Genomic DNA, 21,008 nt, shown 5'->3' with positions numbered 1-21,008 from the left:
GCTTGGCAGATGCCTGGCGATGCTGTTCGCCGGAGGCAAGGGATTTCTCATTCTATTCACATGTGCATCGCTCGTACTCACGCATTGATTATCTATTTATCTCTCATGCCATGGTGCGAGACCTACTGGCGGCATGTCTGCTATATCACTTTCTGATCATGCTCATGTCGAGCTTCTCCTGCAGGACCCAGCTGCTTGCTTCCCTCATACTCTGAGGTGGCGCCTGCCGCCGAGTATTCTGCGGGACCTGGCAGACGTGGAAAGCATACGGGCTGCCATTGACTCGTACTTCGCGAGCAATGATACCCCTGAGACACCCTTCCCCGTGGTTTGGGATGCTTTCAAGGCCACATCACCACTCTCTCGATTGCACGGGCGCGCGAGGCCCGACTTCTGGAACACAGCCTGTCTGCAGACATCAAGGCAGCAGAAAAACAAGACGAGGCTCGTACCTCGCCTGCATCCAGACGGCGGCTCGCGAACCTGCGGGGGCAACTGCGCGTTTTACACACCAATAAAGCGGAAAGATCCCTCATAGTCTTGAAACAGCGGTATTATGAAGGGGGGACAAAGTGGGCAAGCAATTGGCGAGGCGTCTGAGGGCACGGGCAGCGAAAGCTCACATAGCTAATATTAAACTCCCGGACGACTCGCGAGTCACTTCAGAGCGGGCCGAATGTGAGGCCTTTAGGGCCTATTGCGCAACACTTTATGCGGCAGACCCACCGCCCGCAGATCTTATTGAGGATGCCTTAAGCCAGTGTGCCTGGCACCCGTTACATCCCCACCACGATCCGGGTCTGGAGGGGCCTCTAACAGCGGAGGAGACGACGGCGGAGCTAAAGGACCTCCCTCTTGGAAGGACACCGGGTTCGGACAGCCTACCGTTGGCCTTCTACTGCATGTTTCAGACACAGCTCATACCCCACATCTTGAGATTGTACAATTCTTTCTTGGACACTGACGGACCAACACCCTCCATGGGCATGGCGGAAATAGCGCTCATACCCAAACCCGGGAAGGACCTCGCACTATTTGCCTCATACCGCTCCATAGCGCTCTTGAACACGGATCTTAAAATTTATACCAAAATTCTTGCCTAACGTCTGGACCCCCACATGCCTGATTTGGTGGAGCCGAGCCAAGTCGGCTTCATCCACCATCGTCAGGGGCGGACAATGTACGTAGGCTTGCACACTTGGTAGGGAAAGCACGTGCCTGGAACATACCAGCATGCCTTCTATCACTCGACGCGGAGAAGGTGTTTGATCGGGTAAACTGGGCTTTCCTTCGGGCGGTACTGCAGAGGGGCGGGTTAGGCCAGAATATTATCTCTAAGGGTTCATGGCACCATATATGTCCCCACAGGCCAGAGTCAGGGTTAATGGACAACTCACTGAGCCTTTCCACATTCACAGGGGTATCCAACAGGGGTGTCCTCTGTCTCTTCTGCTCTTTGCCCATGTGGTGATACCCCTAGCAGAGATGATCAGACGGAGGGCAGACATCCATGGCATCACCATGGGGGGTCGGCAGAACAAGGTGGCACTATTCGCAGACGACCTCATCCTCTGCACTCCCATTTACAGGCTTTTGAACGGGCCTCAGGACTTAAAATCAATCATGGCAAATCCTGGGCCTTGAACCTCACAATTCCAAAGGAGGAGATACCTACCTTGGAGAGGCTCGCGCCGTATCAGTGGCCTACCGACCATATCCAATACCTAGGTCTTAAGCTAACTCCTTCCTTAGACACATGGACCCAAATTAACTGGCGGGATTGTAGGAGGGCAGTGTTAGAGGACTTGCGAAGATGGAAACCTCTGACGATGTCATTGTTGGACAGGCTCACACCATCAAAATGTCGGCCCTCCCTAAAATATTATACTTATTCCAATGTCTACCCACCCCGATTCACATCATCAGATACAGGGCCTACAGCTCTATTTTACCACCTTCATATGGGGTGGGCGCAGACCGAGATTTTCTCACAAGATCCTCATGCTGCCGCGGGATAGAGGAGGGTTAGCCTGTCCCAACCTTTTACACTACTACTGGGCCTCTCATCTCCACTTTGCGTAGGAGTGGACGACCACTCATAGTGAAAATGTCTGGTTCCACATGGACAGGATGGTCACTGGGCGCACCATCTGGGACCTCACGTGGCTCCACAGTACGGCACGCTCTAGAAGTGCCTACATGGCGGTACCCACAAAAACGGTATTAGACATCTGGGATAAAGTGGTGGTGCGCAGGGGTCTTACAATCTTTCCCTCTCCCAACACGCCAACTAGGCTTTTGATAGATGGTCACAGGGGGGATGCAGTGTGGTCTGCAACCTCTTCGAGGGGGGAGTACTCAAAACCTTTGCCCACTGCAGTGAAGAATTTAACCTCCCACCGTGAACGGAGTTACAGTATGCACAGTTACAACATTGGGTCTCCTCGGCAGAGATGCAGGAGGCAGCCACCCACCCATTCACCCCCTTTGAGCAATGGTCCGCTCTTTTGACGAGTCGAGGGGCCTCATTTCCCCGCACATATCAGATTTCACAGCACCCCCCCTTAATGCCTACCCACCCATATCAGTGCAAGTGGCAGCTGATGTCTAAAAGAAATCTCACCCAGACAGTGGGGTTGTTTATGGCGTGACATACCCAGGGTCTTCCGCAGTATTCCACAAAGGGAAAACTCATATAAAATCATAAGGCAATGGGATTACACACCGGATCATTTGCACAAAATGTTCTCTGCCTCCTCCCCCAAGTGCTGGAGGTGTTTGACTGCATCTGGCGATTTCATACACATCTGGTGTATGCTGCATCATACTGCATGCTGCTGACCTTGTTCTGGAAAGAAGTCCTTAGTCATATCAAACGGGTATTTTGTTTCCCCCTGCCTGAGTCTATAAACACAATCCTGCTGGGCATCAAACCAACCACTTTAAAGGCTGTCACTCGGAGCGATTGGACTATAGCATTGCATATGCTTGGAACAGCCAAGCAACTTATTGCGCAATATTGGAAAAAGACGGCGGTGCCCTCATCGCCGCTTGGTCCATACGCTTACGGCATGTCATAACTATGGAGCTCCCTACAGCGTGACTACAAGCTCGTGATACTCGCTTCATTGCAGTTTGGCAACCCTTAATTAAGTATCTCTGTAAGATAGAACATGCACGTTATCTACCTGCCAAGCTTAGAGCGCTGCGCCTTTTTGAAGAGGCTATACTCCCGCCTGACCCTCGGTACAAGGAAACCCAGAACTGCAAACTGAAAGCTCTGATGATGATCTGTCATGCTATTGGTACGATCTCAAGTCACTCTAATTACAGGACTAATCAGCACAGAGAATTTAGCGCGGGACAGAATTGAGGCGGGGATTGAGGTTTTACTCTGCAGCCAAACTTGAAACAGGGCGGTGAAATACACCCATAGTAGCCTGATTCGTCATCTTTAGACTTCCCTGTCAGAATTTTATGGAAAGATAGTTGGTTAAATCTACTCATCTTTAACGCGTATTGGCTAGATTTTCACGTCAATTATACATGGTTTTGTGTCATGCTTCCAATCGGGTTTCTCTTTTCTCTGCGCTGGTGACGTTATCTAGAAACCTTGAGCCATGTAATTTTGTTTCCTACCTTGTTTTTTTTTGTGCATGTGTTTGGTCGGGGTTTTAGAATCATGGGAGAGCAACTGCGGGTGCGGAAAGGCGCTGCGCGGGCGGACGGGGCAGTCGGCTCATCGGATCCCACAGTAACATGGCAGCCGGCCTGAGGAGCGGGAGAGGGAGGGAGAGAGCGGGTCAAAGGGAAAGTGCAGTGAATCACTGAATGATGCACATTGTGAGCACATCACAGAAGCAGGTAATGAAGAAGCCAGGGGATTAGTAACAAATGATGAGCTGTGCGAGTCAGCGAGGAAGCAGAACACGCAATTAAGCCGGTAAAAGTAGACTAAGCTGTGCTCATCAGTGATTGCTACATAAACTGTGCGCATACATAGAAATGATGAGAATGCCACAGAAGACACGAAAACAGTGGTGCGAGTCAACGATATAAGCAACACACGTGTTGCTATGGTGACTGTGCACAAATGAAATGAGGCAGTTCAAAATGGCCGCACACACAGTGACGACGTAGCAAAGATATGGCGTCAGGCAGGCGAGGCAAGAAATAGATTCATGTACGCATTTCCTTCGCACAGCACATCTCGGCACCGAGCAGCAACCGCAAGGCCAACCTCAGCTTTGAGCACTTTCAAGCCCTTTGTCAGCGCGGGAGTGCACAAAGCTGAAGTTTCAATGCGCACAAGAGCAGCGCGATAAAGGCTAAGCCAGAGTTCCGGAGGTGCGAGAATAGCACAATAAAGATCAACAGCCAAAAACAGAAAACAGCAATAAATTGATAAAGTCTCACCGGAACTTCAGAAAAAGACAAGGTTTTCAGCACCACAGGCAGTCTATGAACTGCCACACTTCACCCAGCTTCCGTTGCAATCAGGAGACATAGTTTGGAACTGACTCACAGTCAGCTCATCGCAGGGCTCCAGGGAAGGCTTAACAAGCGCCACCATGTTTCTCCGAGGCGAAGCAGGAATGCCTCGGAGAAACCACCGTCATTTTCTGGATTGAGGGGCGTGTTTTTCGTTCTCTCCTCTTCCCATTGGTTGGAATGTAAAATTCCAGCCAATGGGAAGAGGCGAGAAAGAACCTAAAAAACACCCCCCCGAATCTGGGCTTGAACGGAGTGATGCCCCTCTCCTCCAATGGCTGGCCTCCATTTAGGAAGCCAGCCAATGGAGAAGAGGGGCGGGTTCAAGCCCCCATACTGAAAAATACAATTTCTCTCCAGCGAGACTGCGCAAGCGCAGCTTACGCAGGCTGAGACCTAAAAAGAGAGGGAAAGAAGAGCGGATTACAAAGGGACAAAGCATGGGCATCGATAGGGAAAATGGAAGACCAATGAGACAGAAATAAGAGACTATAAATGTAATCAGAGGGCCAGTTATAGAATGAGAAGGAGAATGGATGGCCAACTTAAGAGAGATAATGGAGGACCAGTGACTGTGAATGGAGGACCAATGAAAGCATTGAGGGAGGAGAGAGACTGGAGAGAGGAGCGAGATCGGAGGGAAACAGACAGTAGGGACAAAGAGAGAACAGAAGGCTGACTAAAGAGACCAGAGAGACGACAAAAAAGAACAGAGAGATGAGAAAAGAGAATAGAGGAATGTAAAGATAAAACGACTGAAAAAGAGTACGGGGGCTAAACAAACAGAAAATGCCTGAAAAAATAGAACTGGGCTGGCAAAATGGAAGAGAGGGCTGGCAAGAGAACAGAAAGATGACAAAAGAACAGATAGCTGGTAAAAGAGAACAGAGGGCTGAAAAAGAGAGAATGGAAAGGAAGACTAGGGCTGGCAAAGGAGTACAGAGGGACAATAGAAAACAAGAAATGGGTGCTGGTGGAAGAGCAATTAGAAAGCCACTAGGGCAACTGTGGCCTCCTGAAAGGGCAGTGATAAGGTGAATGTGAGCACTGATAGTTTATGTCTGAGAAGGACTAAGGTGAGTGGGATTAATGAGATGAATGAATGAATCACCGGAATTTAATATAGTGCAAAGCTACTCTCAAGAGTGTCCCTGGACTGACGGAGCAAAAATGGCAGGACTCTGAAGCCAACTATTTGTTGAAAAGCCAAGTTTTAAGATGTTTCTTGGAGAATGGTGAATGCAAGCATTGCTATAAGTGTCAGAATGCTTATCGTGAATGTGAGCAGCACAGTTCTAGTGAGTATGAGCAAGCACTATGGTGAGTGCAGTGAGTGAGCAGGCCTTCCATGAGGACAATGAGTTGAAATCTTGGATTGTATGCTGTCCTCACCTGTCTGCTTGTCTCCAGACCTTGGTCTCCTGCTCGTTGGAGGTTTGCATCTGACCCACAAGCTGGAAGGTCCCTCGCCGGACTCCATGAAGAGAACGCAGGAAGTTTCTATAGGACAAGCGATCTTCTTGCCGCCTGATGAAGACAAAACACATAACGCAGGCTTGACGGAGGCACATGGTCAAGAATGCAGATATAGAGACATACATGTGGAGATACAGAAATTACATGATAAAAATGTGTTGAAAAGAGTAGATCGGAGGAACTGAAGGTCGAAGACACTGATACAAAAGTATTGGAGACAAAGGAAGACGTGTAGAGAAGTCACATGGTTAAGGCGATGACATCTTCAAACCACTGCTGCAGATCCAGGAGCGAGAGATATGGTAGGAGAGCAATAAGATATGGTGGAGACAAAGGATTGAGACAGAAGGGTAACGATAAAGAGATACATGGAAGGAGAATGGTGGAGATGCATGTTTGAGAAATAGTAAATGATATTCAGCTACATAGAGTTTGTGGAGGATTCAGGCGTGAGGCACATGATGCAAGATGGGGAGGTACACTAAAAGGATGGCAGCAATGTATGAGTGACACATGGGAAAGGATGCTGAGATACATGGCAGGGACTGGTGGAGATGCAGAACTAAGCCTCATAATAAATGAGGTTGGTGAGGTACGAACACAGAAGCATTGATAGGCAAAGTAAAAAGACAAACGGTAAAGAAAAGTAAGGAAAATGTGAAAATGGACAGGTGCACACCCTAAACAAACGCTTCTCATGGAATGGTGATGGGCCACTTGTGAATCTATGAAAGATACCAGCACTAAAGAATAGTTTTTAACTAATACATTTCTTTTCCGGAACCAGATTTTTAACAGTCACATTCCTTAATAGAGTATCAGACAGCGTTTTACGGGAGAAGGGAGCAATTGAGGTGACCCACTTTTTCATGTTACGGTGGTAACGTTTGGGGAAATGTATGAGTTCCCTAGGTTGATGCTTTACATGTCTCCTGAAGTGAAGTGGTTGCATGAGCAGCTAATGGAGCTGCCCTGTCCACCTGATGAATGGGTCATCACTCTTTGAAGAGTTTTCTATTACCTTTCAAGTAAGCAAACGTCGTATAAGCCATTTCACGACTCCATGCATTAATGTGACTTGCACCATAAAAATTAATCAATAGCAAAAAATTAATCTTTAGATTTAATGCATTCCTTAATTCTGCCAATGCCCTCTTATTTAAGAAATCAAGAGTAATATTGTTATGGGAGCTTGGACTCTAAAAGAATACTCATATAGATGCAGAGCCTGATTACGAGTTTGGCGGTCCTGAGCGGGCCGCCACACCAGCGCCCCACTTCAGGACCGCCAAACTCGCTGCCCGCCAGATTACAAGTAATCTCATGGTCCTCTGGCTTTCCCTTTGCCGAAATAAAGTTATTTACTGACTGACTGATAATAAATAGCATATTGCACTCAACGGACCTGAATGCATGGATCATGCCATGCCTTTTTCTCAGCTATAGTATATATTGACAAAGGTATTTACCCAGAACCAAATATGGGATTAAATCCATGCAAGCAAAGTTGTTTCACTCAGTGAAATCATTGTAGCATGCATCTGTGAGACAGTTAACATCATTTTATCACAATAGTTCTACTGTATTAAAGTATTAACCTCTTCGCTGCTGATGACGAGCTCAGCTCGTCATCAGCTATGGCGCTCGTATGCTGATGACGAGCTGAGCTCGTCATTTAACACAGGATTTTAAAAAATGCCGCACACAGCGGGATGCGGTTAATGCTGCATTTGACATTTGTGCAGTAGTATGAAATGTGTTACATTTACTTTGGCTAGCTTATATTGAATACATTTATTACCTGCCAGTCACAATACATTGGGACAAATAACACGTTTTTTTGGGAGAATTAAACTAATGAACACAGAGCTATACATCATTTATTGGTAAGTGGCAGGGTCACATTCCATGTTATTATTGAAGTACAGCGTATATAGTACAGCATATATGACGTGAGAAATGCCTATTTTCTCAGTTTCCGTTCTAAAATCAGCTTACAGAAGAAACCAACTCTGGCAAGCAGCGCAAGGCTGCACTGTTATGATTTTACTGCATGGATTGAACTACTTGAGCTCTGCTGATGGTAAACACCTTTGTAAGAAACCACTGCAGATATAAAAAACAGTGTAGTATAAGCCACACAGGCAAATCCCGAACCCATTATGCTAATTATTAGAATTGTAGAGGGACAGGAGGGGTATCATGGCCCATGCATTGATGCGCCTCTTGCGATACACAGCCCCTCCTCACATCCAACAGATGATTACACTCTACACATCTGTATATAGATTATATTTCTGATGTGTATACACACAGATTTCTCCCCATTGCCCACTGCTGACGACCCAAGCAGATTTTGCTTTCTCCCTTATTATTGATTTCCACAGAGGTCGCTGACAGCCACCGGCTCTTCCACCTCACCGCTTAACCCTGGTGGTCTTCGTGTCAGTTCTCAATGTTTGGCAGGCTCCATACTCACACTCTGATGCGCGAGAAGGTGCCACTCTTCTGGAGTAAGTAGGCAGAGGGGAACGACTTCACGCCAAAGTGCGGCAATTGCAGAGCCTCACCAGGCAAAACTCGTCGCACAGCGATATTATCAAACTGCAGCAAGTCCAGTGTGACCTGAAAAATAAAGAAAATCCAGACTCAGGATGGAGAACACAAACGTATCTACCCTGGAAACTGAGGTGCCACAGTCATGCACACCATACTAGAGGAATGAAGGCACCAAATCATCTACCTTAGACTCATGGAATGGGGTAACCAACATGAATTAGGGAATGGGTCGTCAACTCTATCTACCTCAGAACTCAGGGAATGGGGTCAACAACATGATGCATCTCAGACTCTGAATTCAGTCACCAACATAATCTACCCGGGACTCAGGGAATGGGGTTCTCCAATATAATCAACCCCACACTCAGGGAATACAGTCACCAAAATACTTTACCTCAGACCATGGGAATGTGAAAAAAACCAACTATTGTCTCCTTTACAAATAGAGAATGTGCAGGAGAAGAAACCCGAGAGGCACAGAAGCCTCACAGATTGTGAGGTAAATATATTCTCCAAACTCCTGCTGGATCATAAAGTAGTTATTTGGAAGAGAAGGTAATTTCACCCTTTGCAAAGGGACTGATGCTGGAGTTACAAAGCAGACACGTTTTAATCTAAACTCCTGATCAAGAAGGAATATGCTACTTACCAGTATGCACCTGTTCTTGGCATGTAGGGCTGCTGACATTCATATCTGTGCATAGATAGCCGCCTAGTGTTGGATCCGGATGATTGCACTTTGCTGTCCTGGAAGAGTCTTCAAAGTATCACAAGATAGGTAACTCCTCCCCTGGACTACAGTGCGCATGGGCATCCTCTCCATCCTCAGATTGTTTTTCGCCATTGTGGCAGAGATGGAGATAGTAAAGTAAGAGATGGCCATGCAAAAGATAATGCTGCAGCTGCGACAGGCACCTGGGAGGAGGGCGGGCGATATGAATGTCAGCAGCCCTACATGCCAAGAACAGATGCATACTGGTAAGTAACATATTCCGTTCAAGGCATGTGGACTACTGAATTCATATCTGTGCATAGACTGTATAGCAGTATCTCCTCTAGCGTTGGTTACCTGTGCCAGCTGCAGCAGTTTGAAAAAGAGTTTTTAGGACAGCTTGGCCTACAGCAGCTTGCTGCTTTGCTTGCACGTCTACACAGTAATGTTTTGTGAAAGTGTGTATGGTAGTCCATGTGGCTGCCCTACATATGTCTTCAAGAGGAATATTCTCTAGGAAAGCCATGGATGCCCCCATTTTTCTTGTAGAGTGTGCTCTTGGGTGGGACGGTTAAAGTGCGTTTGGCTTTTCGATAGCATATTTGAATGCATTTAACTATCCATCTGGCTATCCCTGACTTTGATATTAGATTCCCTTTATGTTGTGGTGAAAAAGCAATAAAAATTGCTTTGTCTTTCTAAATGATTTCGTTCTGTCCACATAGTAAAGCAGAGCTCTCTTGACATCCAGTGTGTGTAGGGCTCTTTCAGCTACTGACTGTGGATTTTGAAAGAACACTGGCAGTTCTATCGATTGATTAATATGGAAATTTGATACGACTTTTGGCATAAACTTAGGGTTTGTTCTAAGAACTACCCTGTTTGCATGTACTTGCATGAAAGGTTCTTGAACTGTTAGTGCTTGTAATTCACTAACTCGCCTGAGTGAGGTAATGGCAATCAAGAAAGCCACCTTCCACGTTAAGAATTGCAGTTCGCATGAGTGTAGAGGTTCGAAAAGGAGGTCCCATAAGTCTGGTAAGAACTATATTTAAATTCCAGACTGGGGAAGGAGGGTGTCTTGGGGGGGATCACCCTTTTAAGGCCCTCCATAAAAGCCTTGATTGCTGGTACTCTAGAAAGGTGCTGCCTGTTTGGAAGGTATACTGCTATAGCAGCTAGGTGTAGCCTTATTGGATAGTATGCTAGGTTCCATATTTGAAGATGCAGCAGGTAACATATAATGTTTTGTATGGAAGCATCTAATGGGTTGATTTGGTTATTGTTGCTGTAAATAACTAATCTTTTCCATTTAGCTGCATAGCATGCTCTAGTAGTTGGCCGTCTTGCTTCCTTGATAATGTTCATGCAATCAGGAGGCAAGTTAAGGTATCTGAACTCTAAGACTTCAGGAGCCAGATCGCTAGGTTCATCTGATTGGGATCTGGGTGCCCAATTTCTCCATGGTTCTGAGTTAGAAGATGGGGTGCGAGGCACAGCCTTTGATGAGGAACTACTGAAAGCTCCAGGAAAATTGTGTACCATGGTTGTCTCGCCCATGTGGGAGCAACTAGGATTAGCGTGAGTGACTGTTGCCGCAGTTTGCGTGCTACCAGCAAAATCAGTGGTGCTGGGGGAAAAGCGTACGCAAATCTGCCTGACCAGCTCATCCATATCGCATTGCCCTGTGACAATGGATGTGGGAACCTGGCGGCAAAGTACTGGCATTTCGAATTTTCTTTTGTGGCAAACAGGTCTGTTTCTGGGTGACCCCACTCGTTGAAGAATGGCTGGAGAACTTGGGGTTGAATCTTCCATTCGTGTAGTTGTTGGCTGTGCCTGCTGAGCCAGCCTGCTATCTGATTGTCTTTCCCTGGAAGGTGTTCTGCTAGGAGAAAGATGTCCATTGGAATTGCCCACTTCCATATGCTTTGTGCCAAGTGGGACAGCTGTGGAGAGTGTGTTTCTCCCTGTTTCTGGATATAGTACATTGCGGTCATGTTGTCCATTCGGATCAACACAGTCTTGCTGTACAAGTATTTCTGGAATGCTTTCAGGGCTAGGAATATCGCTAACAACTCTAGTTGGTTGATATGCAGTTTCTTTTGCTTGGTTGTCCAGAGCCCTTGTACTGTGTAGTGAAGGAGGTGGGCTCCCCAGCCTATCAGTGATGCGTCCGCTGTTAGTACTAGTTGTGGAACCGGCTCTTGGAACAGTCACCCCTTGGAAAGGTTTTGTGGGTTCCACCACTGCAGGAATTTGTGAGCACGACTGTCCACCAACACTAGGTCTTTTAGTTGTCCTTGAGCCTAGTTCCATTGCCTTGCTAGGCATTCCTGCAATGGATGCATTTGAAGTCTGGCATGGGGGACAATGAATATGCAGGAGGTCATCATGCCTATGAGCTGCATGAAGACTCAAGCTGGCAGAGAGTGTTGTGGCTGAAATTTGCGAATGAGCATCTGCATGCTGGCTATCCTCGCTGAATTTGGGTATGCCTTTGCCACTGAGGTATCTATAGTGGCTCCCAGATATTGTTGTATGTGGGATGGTTGCAGATGCGATTTTGGGTAGTTTATCGAGAAGCCTAGGCTGTGTAGCAGCTGGAGTGTTCTGGACGTGTTTTCTGCACATTGTTGGTACGATTTTGCTTGTATTAGCCAATCGTATGGGAACACATGAATGTGTTGTCTCCTGAGATGTGCTGCTACTGTCGCTAAGCATTTTGTAAACACTCTTGGAGCTGTGGTTACCCCAAAGGGCAAGACCTTGAATTGGTAGTGTTGACCTATTGTGAACCTGAGATATTTTCTCTGAGCTGGATGGATGGGTATGTGAAAATACGCATCCTTGAGGTCCAATGTCGCTAGGAAGTCTCCTTGCCGTAGTAGTGGGAGCACTTGCTGTAGCGTGATCATATGGAAGAACTCTTTCAGTATGTATTGATTTAGGGGTCTGATGTCCAATATTGGTCTGAAGGAACCGTCCTTCTTGGGAATAAGGAAGTATAGGGAATATACTCCTTTCCCTTGATGTTGGAAAGGGACTGGCTCTATGGCCCCCTTTTCCAGCATGCATTTCACCTCTTGTTGTAGCAGGGTGATGTGTTCTTTGGACATAGGACGGTGTCTGGGTGGTATGTTTGGGTAGAAGTGAGTTCCAGGCAATAACCATACTGGATAATTTGTCGCACCCACCTGTCCGTGGTAATTGCGTTCCAGACAGGTATGAATTGTTGGAGTCTGCCTCCGACTGTTGTTAGGTTGTCCGGAGGTAGCGTGATGAAGTTACTGTTTTGTGGTAGTGGAGGCTCTGGTGTTATTGCCTCCACGTCCTCTTCCCTTATTATCGTTTCCCCGATAACCTCCTCTGTTGGAGTTTTTGGTAATGGAACTTTGTGTGTTGCCTTTGTATGATGATGATGTTTGGGAAGTATTGCCTTGTGTAGCTTCCCTGTATGAGGAGCGTCAAAAGGATCTTCTGTGTTGCTGAAACTGCAATGCTCCCATTGACTTTGCGGTTTCTGTGTCTTTTTTCATTTTATCTAAAATGGTGTCAACAGCAGGGCTAAAAAGGAAGTCTTGGTTGACTGGCTGATTAAGGATGGTGGACTGCACCTCATTCTTAAAGCCTGAAATACGCAGCCATGCTTGTCGCCTTAGTAAAACACTAGTGTTAATAGACCTGGCTGCGGTGTCTGCTGCATCAAGCGCACATTTGATGGAGGCGTTTGTGATGAACTTTACCTCCTGTATGAGGTCATCAGCTTGGGCTTTAAAAGGCTCAGGTAAGTGTTGCATTAAGCCTTCAAGCTGGTCGTAATGTGCCCTGTCGTAACTAGCTAGCAAAGCTTGTGTATTGGCAATCCTCCATGAATTGAAGGCCTGTGCTGCCACCCTTTTACCTGAGGCTTCTAGTATCTTTGACTCCTTATCGGGGGGAGGGGCTTCCCCCGTTGTCTGTGAGTTAGCCCTTTTTCGTGCATTAGCCACCACTAGTGAGTCTAATGGTAATTGCCCTCTGATGTAGGTAGGGTCTGTAGGGGCTGCTCTATACTTTTTCTCAACCTGGGATTGATTACCCGTGCCCTGGCTGTATCCTTATATATGCCAGGTGCGTGTTTTAATACTCTCTTTAGCATAGGAAGTGTTCTTACACTTTTTTTCCGAAGTAGGGAAGGTGTCAAATAAGAAGTCTTCCTCTAGAGGGTCATTATGCATATATACATTGTGGGACTGTGCTGCCCTGTCTATTAATTGGTTGAAGACAATGGTGTCATCAGTAGGTGAAGGCTAAGTTGGATAAGAGGAGACATCAGGGATGGGATGGGTGTTATAAGGGTCAGTTGGCTCCTCCCATGGTTCGTTTTGTGGCTCAGGATCCTGTGGATAATCATAATCAGGCTGAGGATCCTCCCCTGTGTTCCCCTCATTGTCCCCATAGTGAGAAGGAGAGTAAGGAGGAAAAGGAGTAGTAGGCATAATGGGATAGAATGGAATGAAGGGTCTAGATGGAGAAGTCCCAAAGTCCTTCTTTTTTAGTGGAATAGGGGAATGAGAGTCAGTGTACAGGGCCTCCTTTTCCTGTGCAGGATTGTCACTTTACCAGTCTCTGGATTAATATAGATCTTTGCTTGGTCGTCCTCTGGATCGGGATGGAAGAGTTCTTCCTCCACTATTCTTGGTTGTGACTTTTTTGGGTCGACAACACTTCTGCTTCGACGACTTTGGTGCCGTAGTGCTTTTCTTTGGCTCGGGCCATCTTTTCGGGGTCGACGAGTGTTTTCGGGTCGACCGGGTTTTTCGGTTCGACACGCTTCTTGTGCTCAACAGGCTTTTTTGGTTGACTGTCCTTTCCTGAGTCAATGGTCTTTTTGAGATCGACTGTTGTGTTTGGAGCACTGGTCTTCGGGTCGATAGCCTTCTCCGGCCGGATTATAGGCTTCAATGCGACACCTTTCCCATCACGACCTTCTTTGGTTCGGCGACTTGGCACGGCCTGCCTTTTCGGGTCGACGTCCTTTGGCTTGGCGTCCTTTTTGGGCTCGACGGCCTTTTTCGGGTCGACGTTTTTCTTGGGGTCGACGCTTTTAGGCTGCGCGGCCTTCTTCGGCTCGACGGTGTTCTTTGGATCGACACCTTTAGGCTGAACGTTTTTCTTGGGGTCGACGGCCTTCGGGTCGACTACCTTTTTAGGCTCTGGAACCTTCTTTGGGATTGCGGTACTTGGCCCTGGTGTCTCTGAAGGTTTCGGTTTCGGAGCGGAGCCGGATGCCGGGGCTGGCGAATGCTTTTTTGGATCTTTGCTAAGGCCTTTTGGCGATGCCTCGACCGGAGCCTTTATTAACGGGGTAACCTGTGTCGGGGGCAGTGTACTCACGATTTGCCCCGGTGGGATCTCTTCATCGGAGTTAGAGTATTCCTCGACGGTGACGATCTCTAGGTCCGAATCTGGAGCTTCTTGAAGTTCCTGGTCATCATCGAAGATGTTGTCCGGTTCCGGTGCCTGTCACTGCATCTTTTGCCTAGCGGCCCGTCGATTCTGTATGGTTTTCTTCGACCGATACTGGGCGCAGGCTGGGCAGGTTTCTTCCTTATGGTCTGGAGAAAGGCACTTGTTGCATACTTGATGCTTGTCAGTATGCGGGAACTTGGAGTGGCATTGTGGGCATCATTTAAACGGGCTCCTTTCCATCGACAGCAGGCCCACGTGGCGTCGAAAAGGCCCAAGGGCCCGCGTCGACGACTGATTCGAGATGGAAATCTTTATCGAGTCAAGAGGTACCGAGCGAGAACAATACCGTCGAATTCGAAGACCTTTTGGCCTTTATAAAAGTTTTGTTTCGATTCCGAAGTTGGAATGTAGGAATAACATCCGAACCCAATGGCGGAAAAAAACAATCCGAGGATGGAGAGGATGCCCATGCGCACTGTAGTCCAGGGGAGGAGTCACCTATCTTGTGATACTTCGAAGACTCTTCCAGGACAACAAAGTGCAATCATCCGGACCCAACACTAGGCGGCAATCTATGCAGAGATATGAATTCAGCAGCCCACATGCCTCGAATACACATATTTCAGAAATGTGCTGAGCTCTACATGGCCTTCCTGCATTACATCTTGGTATTCAATCTAGTTCCAAGACAAAATCGAGGTCAGAAACAACAACGAATAGGCCTATGCACCCACTGAAGCAGCCCAAGTAAATTATGGCTGAATTATCAAAGGGGGAGTGAGAGTTCTTTTTAGGTCCAAGAGTACCTCCTTCCTTTAATATGTTTACATCTAGCGGGTCCTTTAGGGGAAACTGGACCTTTGCGTATTCCAAAGAATGTGTACTAGAAAGGACACTGGACCCTCACAAGGAAGTAGCTTTTACTATACTGTCCACTCCTTATGGGAGAGTACTACTGTATTTATTGTACTGTAGCATTTATATGCCACTCACTACCCCCTATGCTGGAGCGCTGAAGCGCTCATTCACTCGTATGGTCTTTGCTTTGAGCCTGTGTGTGATGTGTTTCCATCTCATGCATGATGATCACCAAGCTATGGTTATCGTGTTATCGGACACTGTGCTTGGTGGTGTGACAGATGAGGAAGCGTGATAGAGAGAGGTGCGCATTTTTATAGCATGTGTTAAGTTGGCAGCTTTGATCAGTTCTGTAAGTCTCTTGACTGTATGATAACATTTTCTCTTGTATGTTCTCAATCTAATTTCATATGTAGGCTGTGGCAGAAGGACGTCTTCTCTGAAGTCTTATGGATCTGGGAGAGTTATCAGCTGTAGAGTGATGGGAATCCGAGATCTGCCCGGATACACCTCTTTACAGTCCTTCTGAAAGGATTGCCATTATGAGAAGCAAGTAAGGAGATTTGCCAAGATGCACTATGCTATATTTATTCATTTTATCATTGATCAGAGTGTGTGACGATTAAAGGATAGACTATGTTAGAGTCCTCTGGTAACCAGCGTAGGAAGGTGGATACCTGACTATGGTTGCCCCCAACTTTTTGCCTGGTGTTGACTTACAACCAATCATCAATAAGGGTTGTTTGGACTGATACAAAGTGCTCACTAGAATAGTGAACATTATATATCAGGCCAACTTCTCACAACCAGCAATATGTGGCGGAACTCTCTGGTCTTAGCAGGCCTGTCTGGTTATTATTGAGTGATTAGTTAAGCAGCCTGGTATAGCTTCCGTCTGTGCTCTACAGTTATCAGCAAGGTTCCACAGAATACTGGAAGTGGTAGAGGAAAATTGCGTTAATAATTAATAGTCACAACAAAGAAGCATAAATACCCACATGTGATGGACCAGCAGAGGCATCAATAAAGATGAAAAGCTACCAGCTGTACTGAAGTGCATACCCTCATCAAAATCCAATATGCACCAACTTTCTGTTTAGTCAACCAGGGGAAGTGAATCTAACCTTTAAAGAAAGGTAGCAGAGGTGCCTGCTAGGAGGGTAAAAATCTCTGACTGTCAGGTCAAATCCACACTGCAGGCGAAGTAATGATTGCTATTAATCACGTTTTTTACATATCAGGAAGCCCCATCCCATCCTGCATCCTCCGCTCAGTAGGACAAACAAACCACCACCATCCGAATCCTCACGCACACCCACATTCTACATTCCACACCATTACCATGTACCTGACGTCCAACAGCAGACTGATGCAGTAATGCAGAACAGAAAGGGGCCAACTCATTGACATGTCAATTCAATTCAATTCAAAGAATCTTTATTCGGTGATTAAAAAACACCATAAAAGCACACATATATATACATAGATAAAAAGTCATTAAACATTATTCAAGATCCTTGTACAAAGTATTAATCAAAATAGAAATACCGGCAGAAAAGTCCAACAATTTTAAAATGTAAAATCCAAAACATTTCATTCATCTCCCCTGGTTAGCCTTAAACGGACCGCTACCTTAATAAAATTCATTATACAACACAAAGTTAGGGGGTCCGAAGCTTTTTGTAAAAAGACTAATGCCTCCATGGCATGTTCCTGTTTGGCTTTTTTTAAAACATTTACAAGAAATCTGCGCCTGGGCATAGTAAAAAAGGGACAGAGCAAAACAAAGTGAAGGGAATCCTGCGGAGACCTGTTGTCGCAGCCGCAGGGTCCCTTCTGCTCGATTGATGTAGTGAAACCTGCTGGTGAAGCCAACATAAAAGGGAGTAAATTCAATCTGAAACGGCACATCAGGAATCTATCCTGTGCGTTGTGCATAAGGTACAGATAAGGCTCCATACCCTCCACGCTCTTCACCAGGTTATGGGCCCTCACTGTCTTTTTAACCCCTTCAGCCTCAGCTCTGCATTGGCTTTTCCGCTCTAGGAAAATTTCCCCTACGTGCTTCTTATGCTGGGCTAAAATTGTTGCAGGGTTAGTGAAGAGGTTCCCAAAGCCTAGTTCCTCTAGGGTATTCTTTACGTATTTGAGTCAGGGAATGCGCATACATTTGGCCCTCTCTAAACAGTCCAATAAAATTTCTCTGCTGAGAGACGCATCAGGATTAACCCAGATTTTTAGCCAGGCCACAATTGACCTAAGTTTTACCAGGTCATCCAAGTATGGCCTCCCTAATTCCCTGTGTGCTACAATTCCAGCAGTACTAGGTGGTGCCCTCAGGATGGATTTCAAATATTTATTTTCTTCCTGTTGGATTCTTGTGGTGTTCACAAAGCCCCATACTTCTGCCCCATAAATTACTTTGGAGCATGATACGGAGCTGTACAAGTTCATCACCTGTTCCGGGCTCCATCTGCCTAGCCTCCTGCCGTAGCTAGCTATTGCCCCGTTGGAGGCAATCATTTTACTACAACGCTCCTCCACCAGGGAATTAAACTGTAAGGCACCATCAAAAGTTACTCCAAGATAAGAAAACGTTTTGACCTCTTCTAAAATGTGGTTGCCTATTGTATAAGTAAATTTAGAAGAAGTTCTTTTACCAGCCAGGAGCACATACGATTTACCCAGGTTAACAGAGAGATCTAAGGCACCCATGAACTTAACAAATCCATCAATCAGGATTTGTAAGCTCCGGGGTGTACGTGCGATCAGGACCGCGTCATCTGCGTAAAGCAGAACAGGAATATGACGCGACCCCACCCTTGGGGAGTCTACCTTCAAACCCAACAGAAACTGCTCCAAATTATTAATGTAAAGGGAAAACAAAAAAGGGGCGAGAATGCAGCCTTGTCGGACTCCACTCATACAGGGAAAAGAGTCGGACAATCCCCCCTCCCTGTTGAATCGGACCTTGGCCGTGGTGTCACTGTGCAATTCCCTTAGTATATTAATTAAACCACTCTCGATCCCCATACTTGACATCATGTCCCACAGTTTCTCCCTGTTAACTTGATCGAATGCTGCTGCCAAATCCATGAATCCCATATAGATCGATTCATCGCTGGCCAGAGTATATTTGGCAGTCAGCATATACAGGTTCAGACATTGATCACTAGTGGACCTCCCTGTCCTGAAACCGTATTGAGTGTCCGAGAAGGTGTTATTTTCTTCGGTCCACTCGGACAGTCTGTTGAGGATCGCCCTACCCAAGAGTTTAGCCGATACGTCAATCAGGGAGATAGGACGATAGCACTTAGGATCGTCCCTATTGCCCTTCTTAAAAATTGGCACAATGATCGCTTTGGACCAAGACAGTGGCAGGCCGCAGGTGATTGCAGTATTTATAACCCTGGTCATTAAAGGGGCCCATAGTTCTATACTGCTCAGAAACAGGTCGGGGGGAATTCCGTCAGGGCCCGGGGCTTTATTTTTAGTCAGACCCTCTATCCCAGCAGTAATCTCCTTAATGGTAAATACAACCGGTGAAGCCTGAATTGTGGTTACCGGTAACTCTACAGGGGTACCATGCTCATGGTTATATAGACCCCTATAATGGGTGACCCACTGCTCTGGGAGGATGTTAGCCCCTATCTCCGGGGAGTCATTTTCCTGGAAGGTCGGTTTATAAAAAATTCTCCAGAAACCCGCTAGGTCCTTTCTTTCCCCTGCTTCTCTTAGTTCTGCCCATGCTTCTGCCTGCAAAGCAAGTTTCCTCCTCTTGGTCTCTTTTTTATATTTTTCCCTGCACACCTTAATTTTTTGAGGGTCCCTTGGTTTAAATTTGAGGCAACTTTTCAACTCCCTCAGTGCTTTGGAACAATCTTTGTCAAACCACCGGGGATTATCATGGTTCCGTGTGGGCGCACTAGTTTTGAGTAGGCCATCGATCAGGTTAGCAATCTGGTCGAATGCTTCCAGTAACCTTGATCCGTGGACTTCTATGTCTAAACAATCATTAATGGCCGATTTGCCCGTTTCCACCAGGGCTTTATAAAACTTTTCCCCATCTATTTTGGACCATTTTAATCTCCTGCCTTGGTCTGTTACTCTCTCCGTGATTGTGCGGTGGACTCTGATTCTAGAGCCCACCCTATACATCAGCTCCAAAACAAGAGGGTTATGGTCGCTGAAACTGCTCCATTCTATCCCTACGCTAATTATCTTATTTAGCAGGGATCTCGAGGCCAGAATATAGTCTATGACGGATGAGCATCCCCTGCCCTTGAATGTGGGTGGGAGTGTGCCATCCTTCTGTGTGCCTATCATGTTAATGGTATGCTCAAGATCATACTTAAGCCGAAGCATACTGAGAGCCGACCCAGTGGGTGTATGAGAAAAATGCGGCCCCTTCTCCATAGGGCATTGGGACCAGTCTGTGTTTGTCTGGACCAGTGCCGGACAAAGGTGGCAATTAAAGTCTCCCATGAGTAGCAGCGCGTATGACTGCCCCTTTTTCTGGAATGTTGTTTCTTGACCCAGCCTATAATCCAGTTCAGCTACTAGTGGGGTATGGTTGCCCGCTATCTCGTTGTTATAGATGTTGAAAACAGTAAATCTTAACCCCTTCCCGAGGAACCGGACTGCCTGAATCCCATATGAGTTCCAATCTGGGGAGGACCAACTACCCGGAAGGTCTAAATCTACGTAAATGGATAATCCACCCATGGCTCTCCCTGATCTAGTTTTTCGCGCGGGTACAAAGAAACACTTGTACCCCTGTAAGTGATAGTTATTCACCGGGGCCCATGTCTCCTGCACACAGATTACATGGAATTTTCTTTTTTGTTTTTTTTGTTTTTTGTTTTAAATGTTTTATTGCGAGTTGATCAGGTTTACAAGCAAATACTGTTCACAGCACGAAAAGAAGATAAAAACATAATACTAATTAAAGAAAAACAGTAAAGAATCCTTCATATATACAGCAAAGATTATATGTACAGTACACAACACTGTTAATGAATAACATTGGTAAACTGGCCTACTTAACCAGTTCCTCCCTCCATCCATCGCTCTATCGGTTCCCAAATTTTGATTCCCATTCTCCTCCTTTTACTGCCTTTTGTCCTATATATTGCTCGCTCCATAATATATCTTGCCAACAAGCGACCTTGCCAGGAAACAAAAGAGGGTGGGTCTGGGCTAATCCAGTCTTGCGTCACACAGGAGCGAAAGATCCCAGCAGAAATAAATAACAGTTTTTTATGATCATCTATCATAGATATATCAGAAATTCCTATCAGAACAAGTTCGGACGTAAGTATTACAGGTATTCCAAGTATCAAAGAAAGAAAATGTTGCATTTCTAATAAGATTCTACTTAAATGTGGGCATGAAAAAAACATATGTACAGAGTCAGCTGCATGTAAGCCACATCTACTACAAGCAGTACCAACTGAGG

General features: G+C 46.2%; 1 protein-coding gene across 1 annotated transcript in view; it reads right to left on the bottom strand.

Moving 5' to 3' along the window:
• QSOX1 (quiescin sulfhydryl oxidase 1) overlaps positions 1–21,008 on the bottom strand; it is a 357,780-nt gene that overhangs the window by 83,055 nt on the left and 253,717 nt on the right. The window contains exons 6-7 of the mRNA XM_086955434.1: positions 8,447–8,592; positions 5,884–6,018 (exon numbers count right to left, since the gene is read on the bottom strand). Of these exons, the coding sequence (XP_086811560.1) occupies positions 5,884–6,018; positions 8,447–8,592 (281 nt within the window). The remainder of the gene's footprint in view (positions 1–5,883; positions 6,019–8,446; positions 8,593–21,008) is intronic.

Source organism: Lissotriton vulgaris, chromosome 1_1 (genome assembly GCF_964263255.1).
Source record: "Lissotriton vulgaris chromosome 1_1, aLisVul1.2, whole genome shotgun sequence".
NCBI lineage: Eukaryota > Metazoa > Chordata > Amphibia > Caudata > Salamandridae > Lissotriton > Lissotriton vulgaris.
The sequence above is the reverse complement of the archived record's forward strand: the minus strand, read 5'-3'. Positions and strand labels throughout refer to the sequence as shown.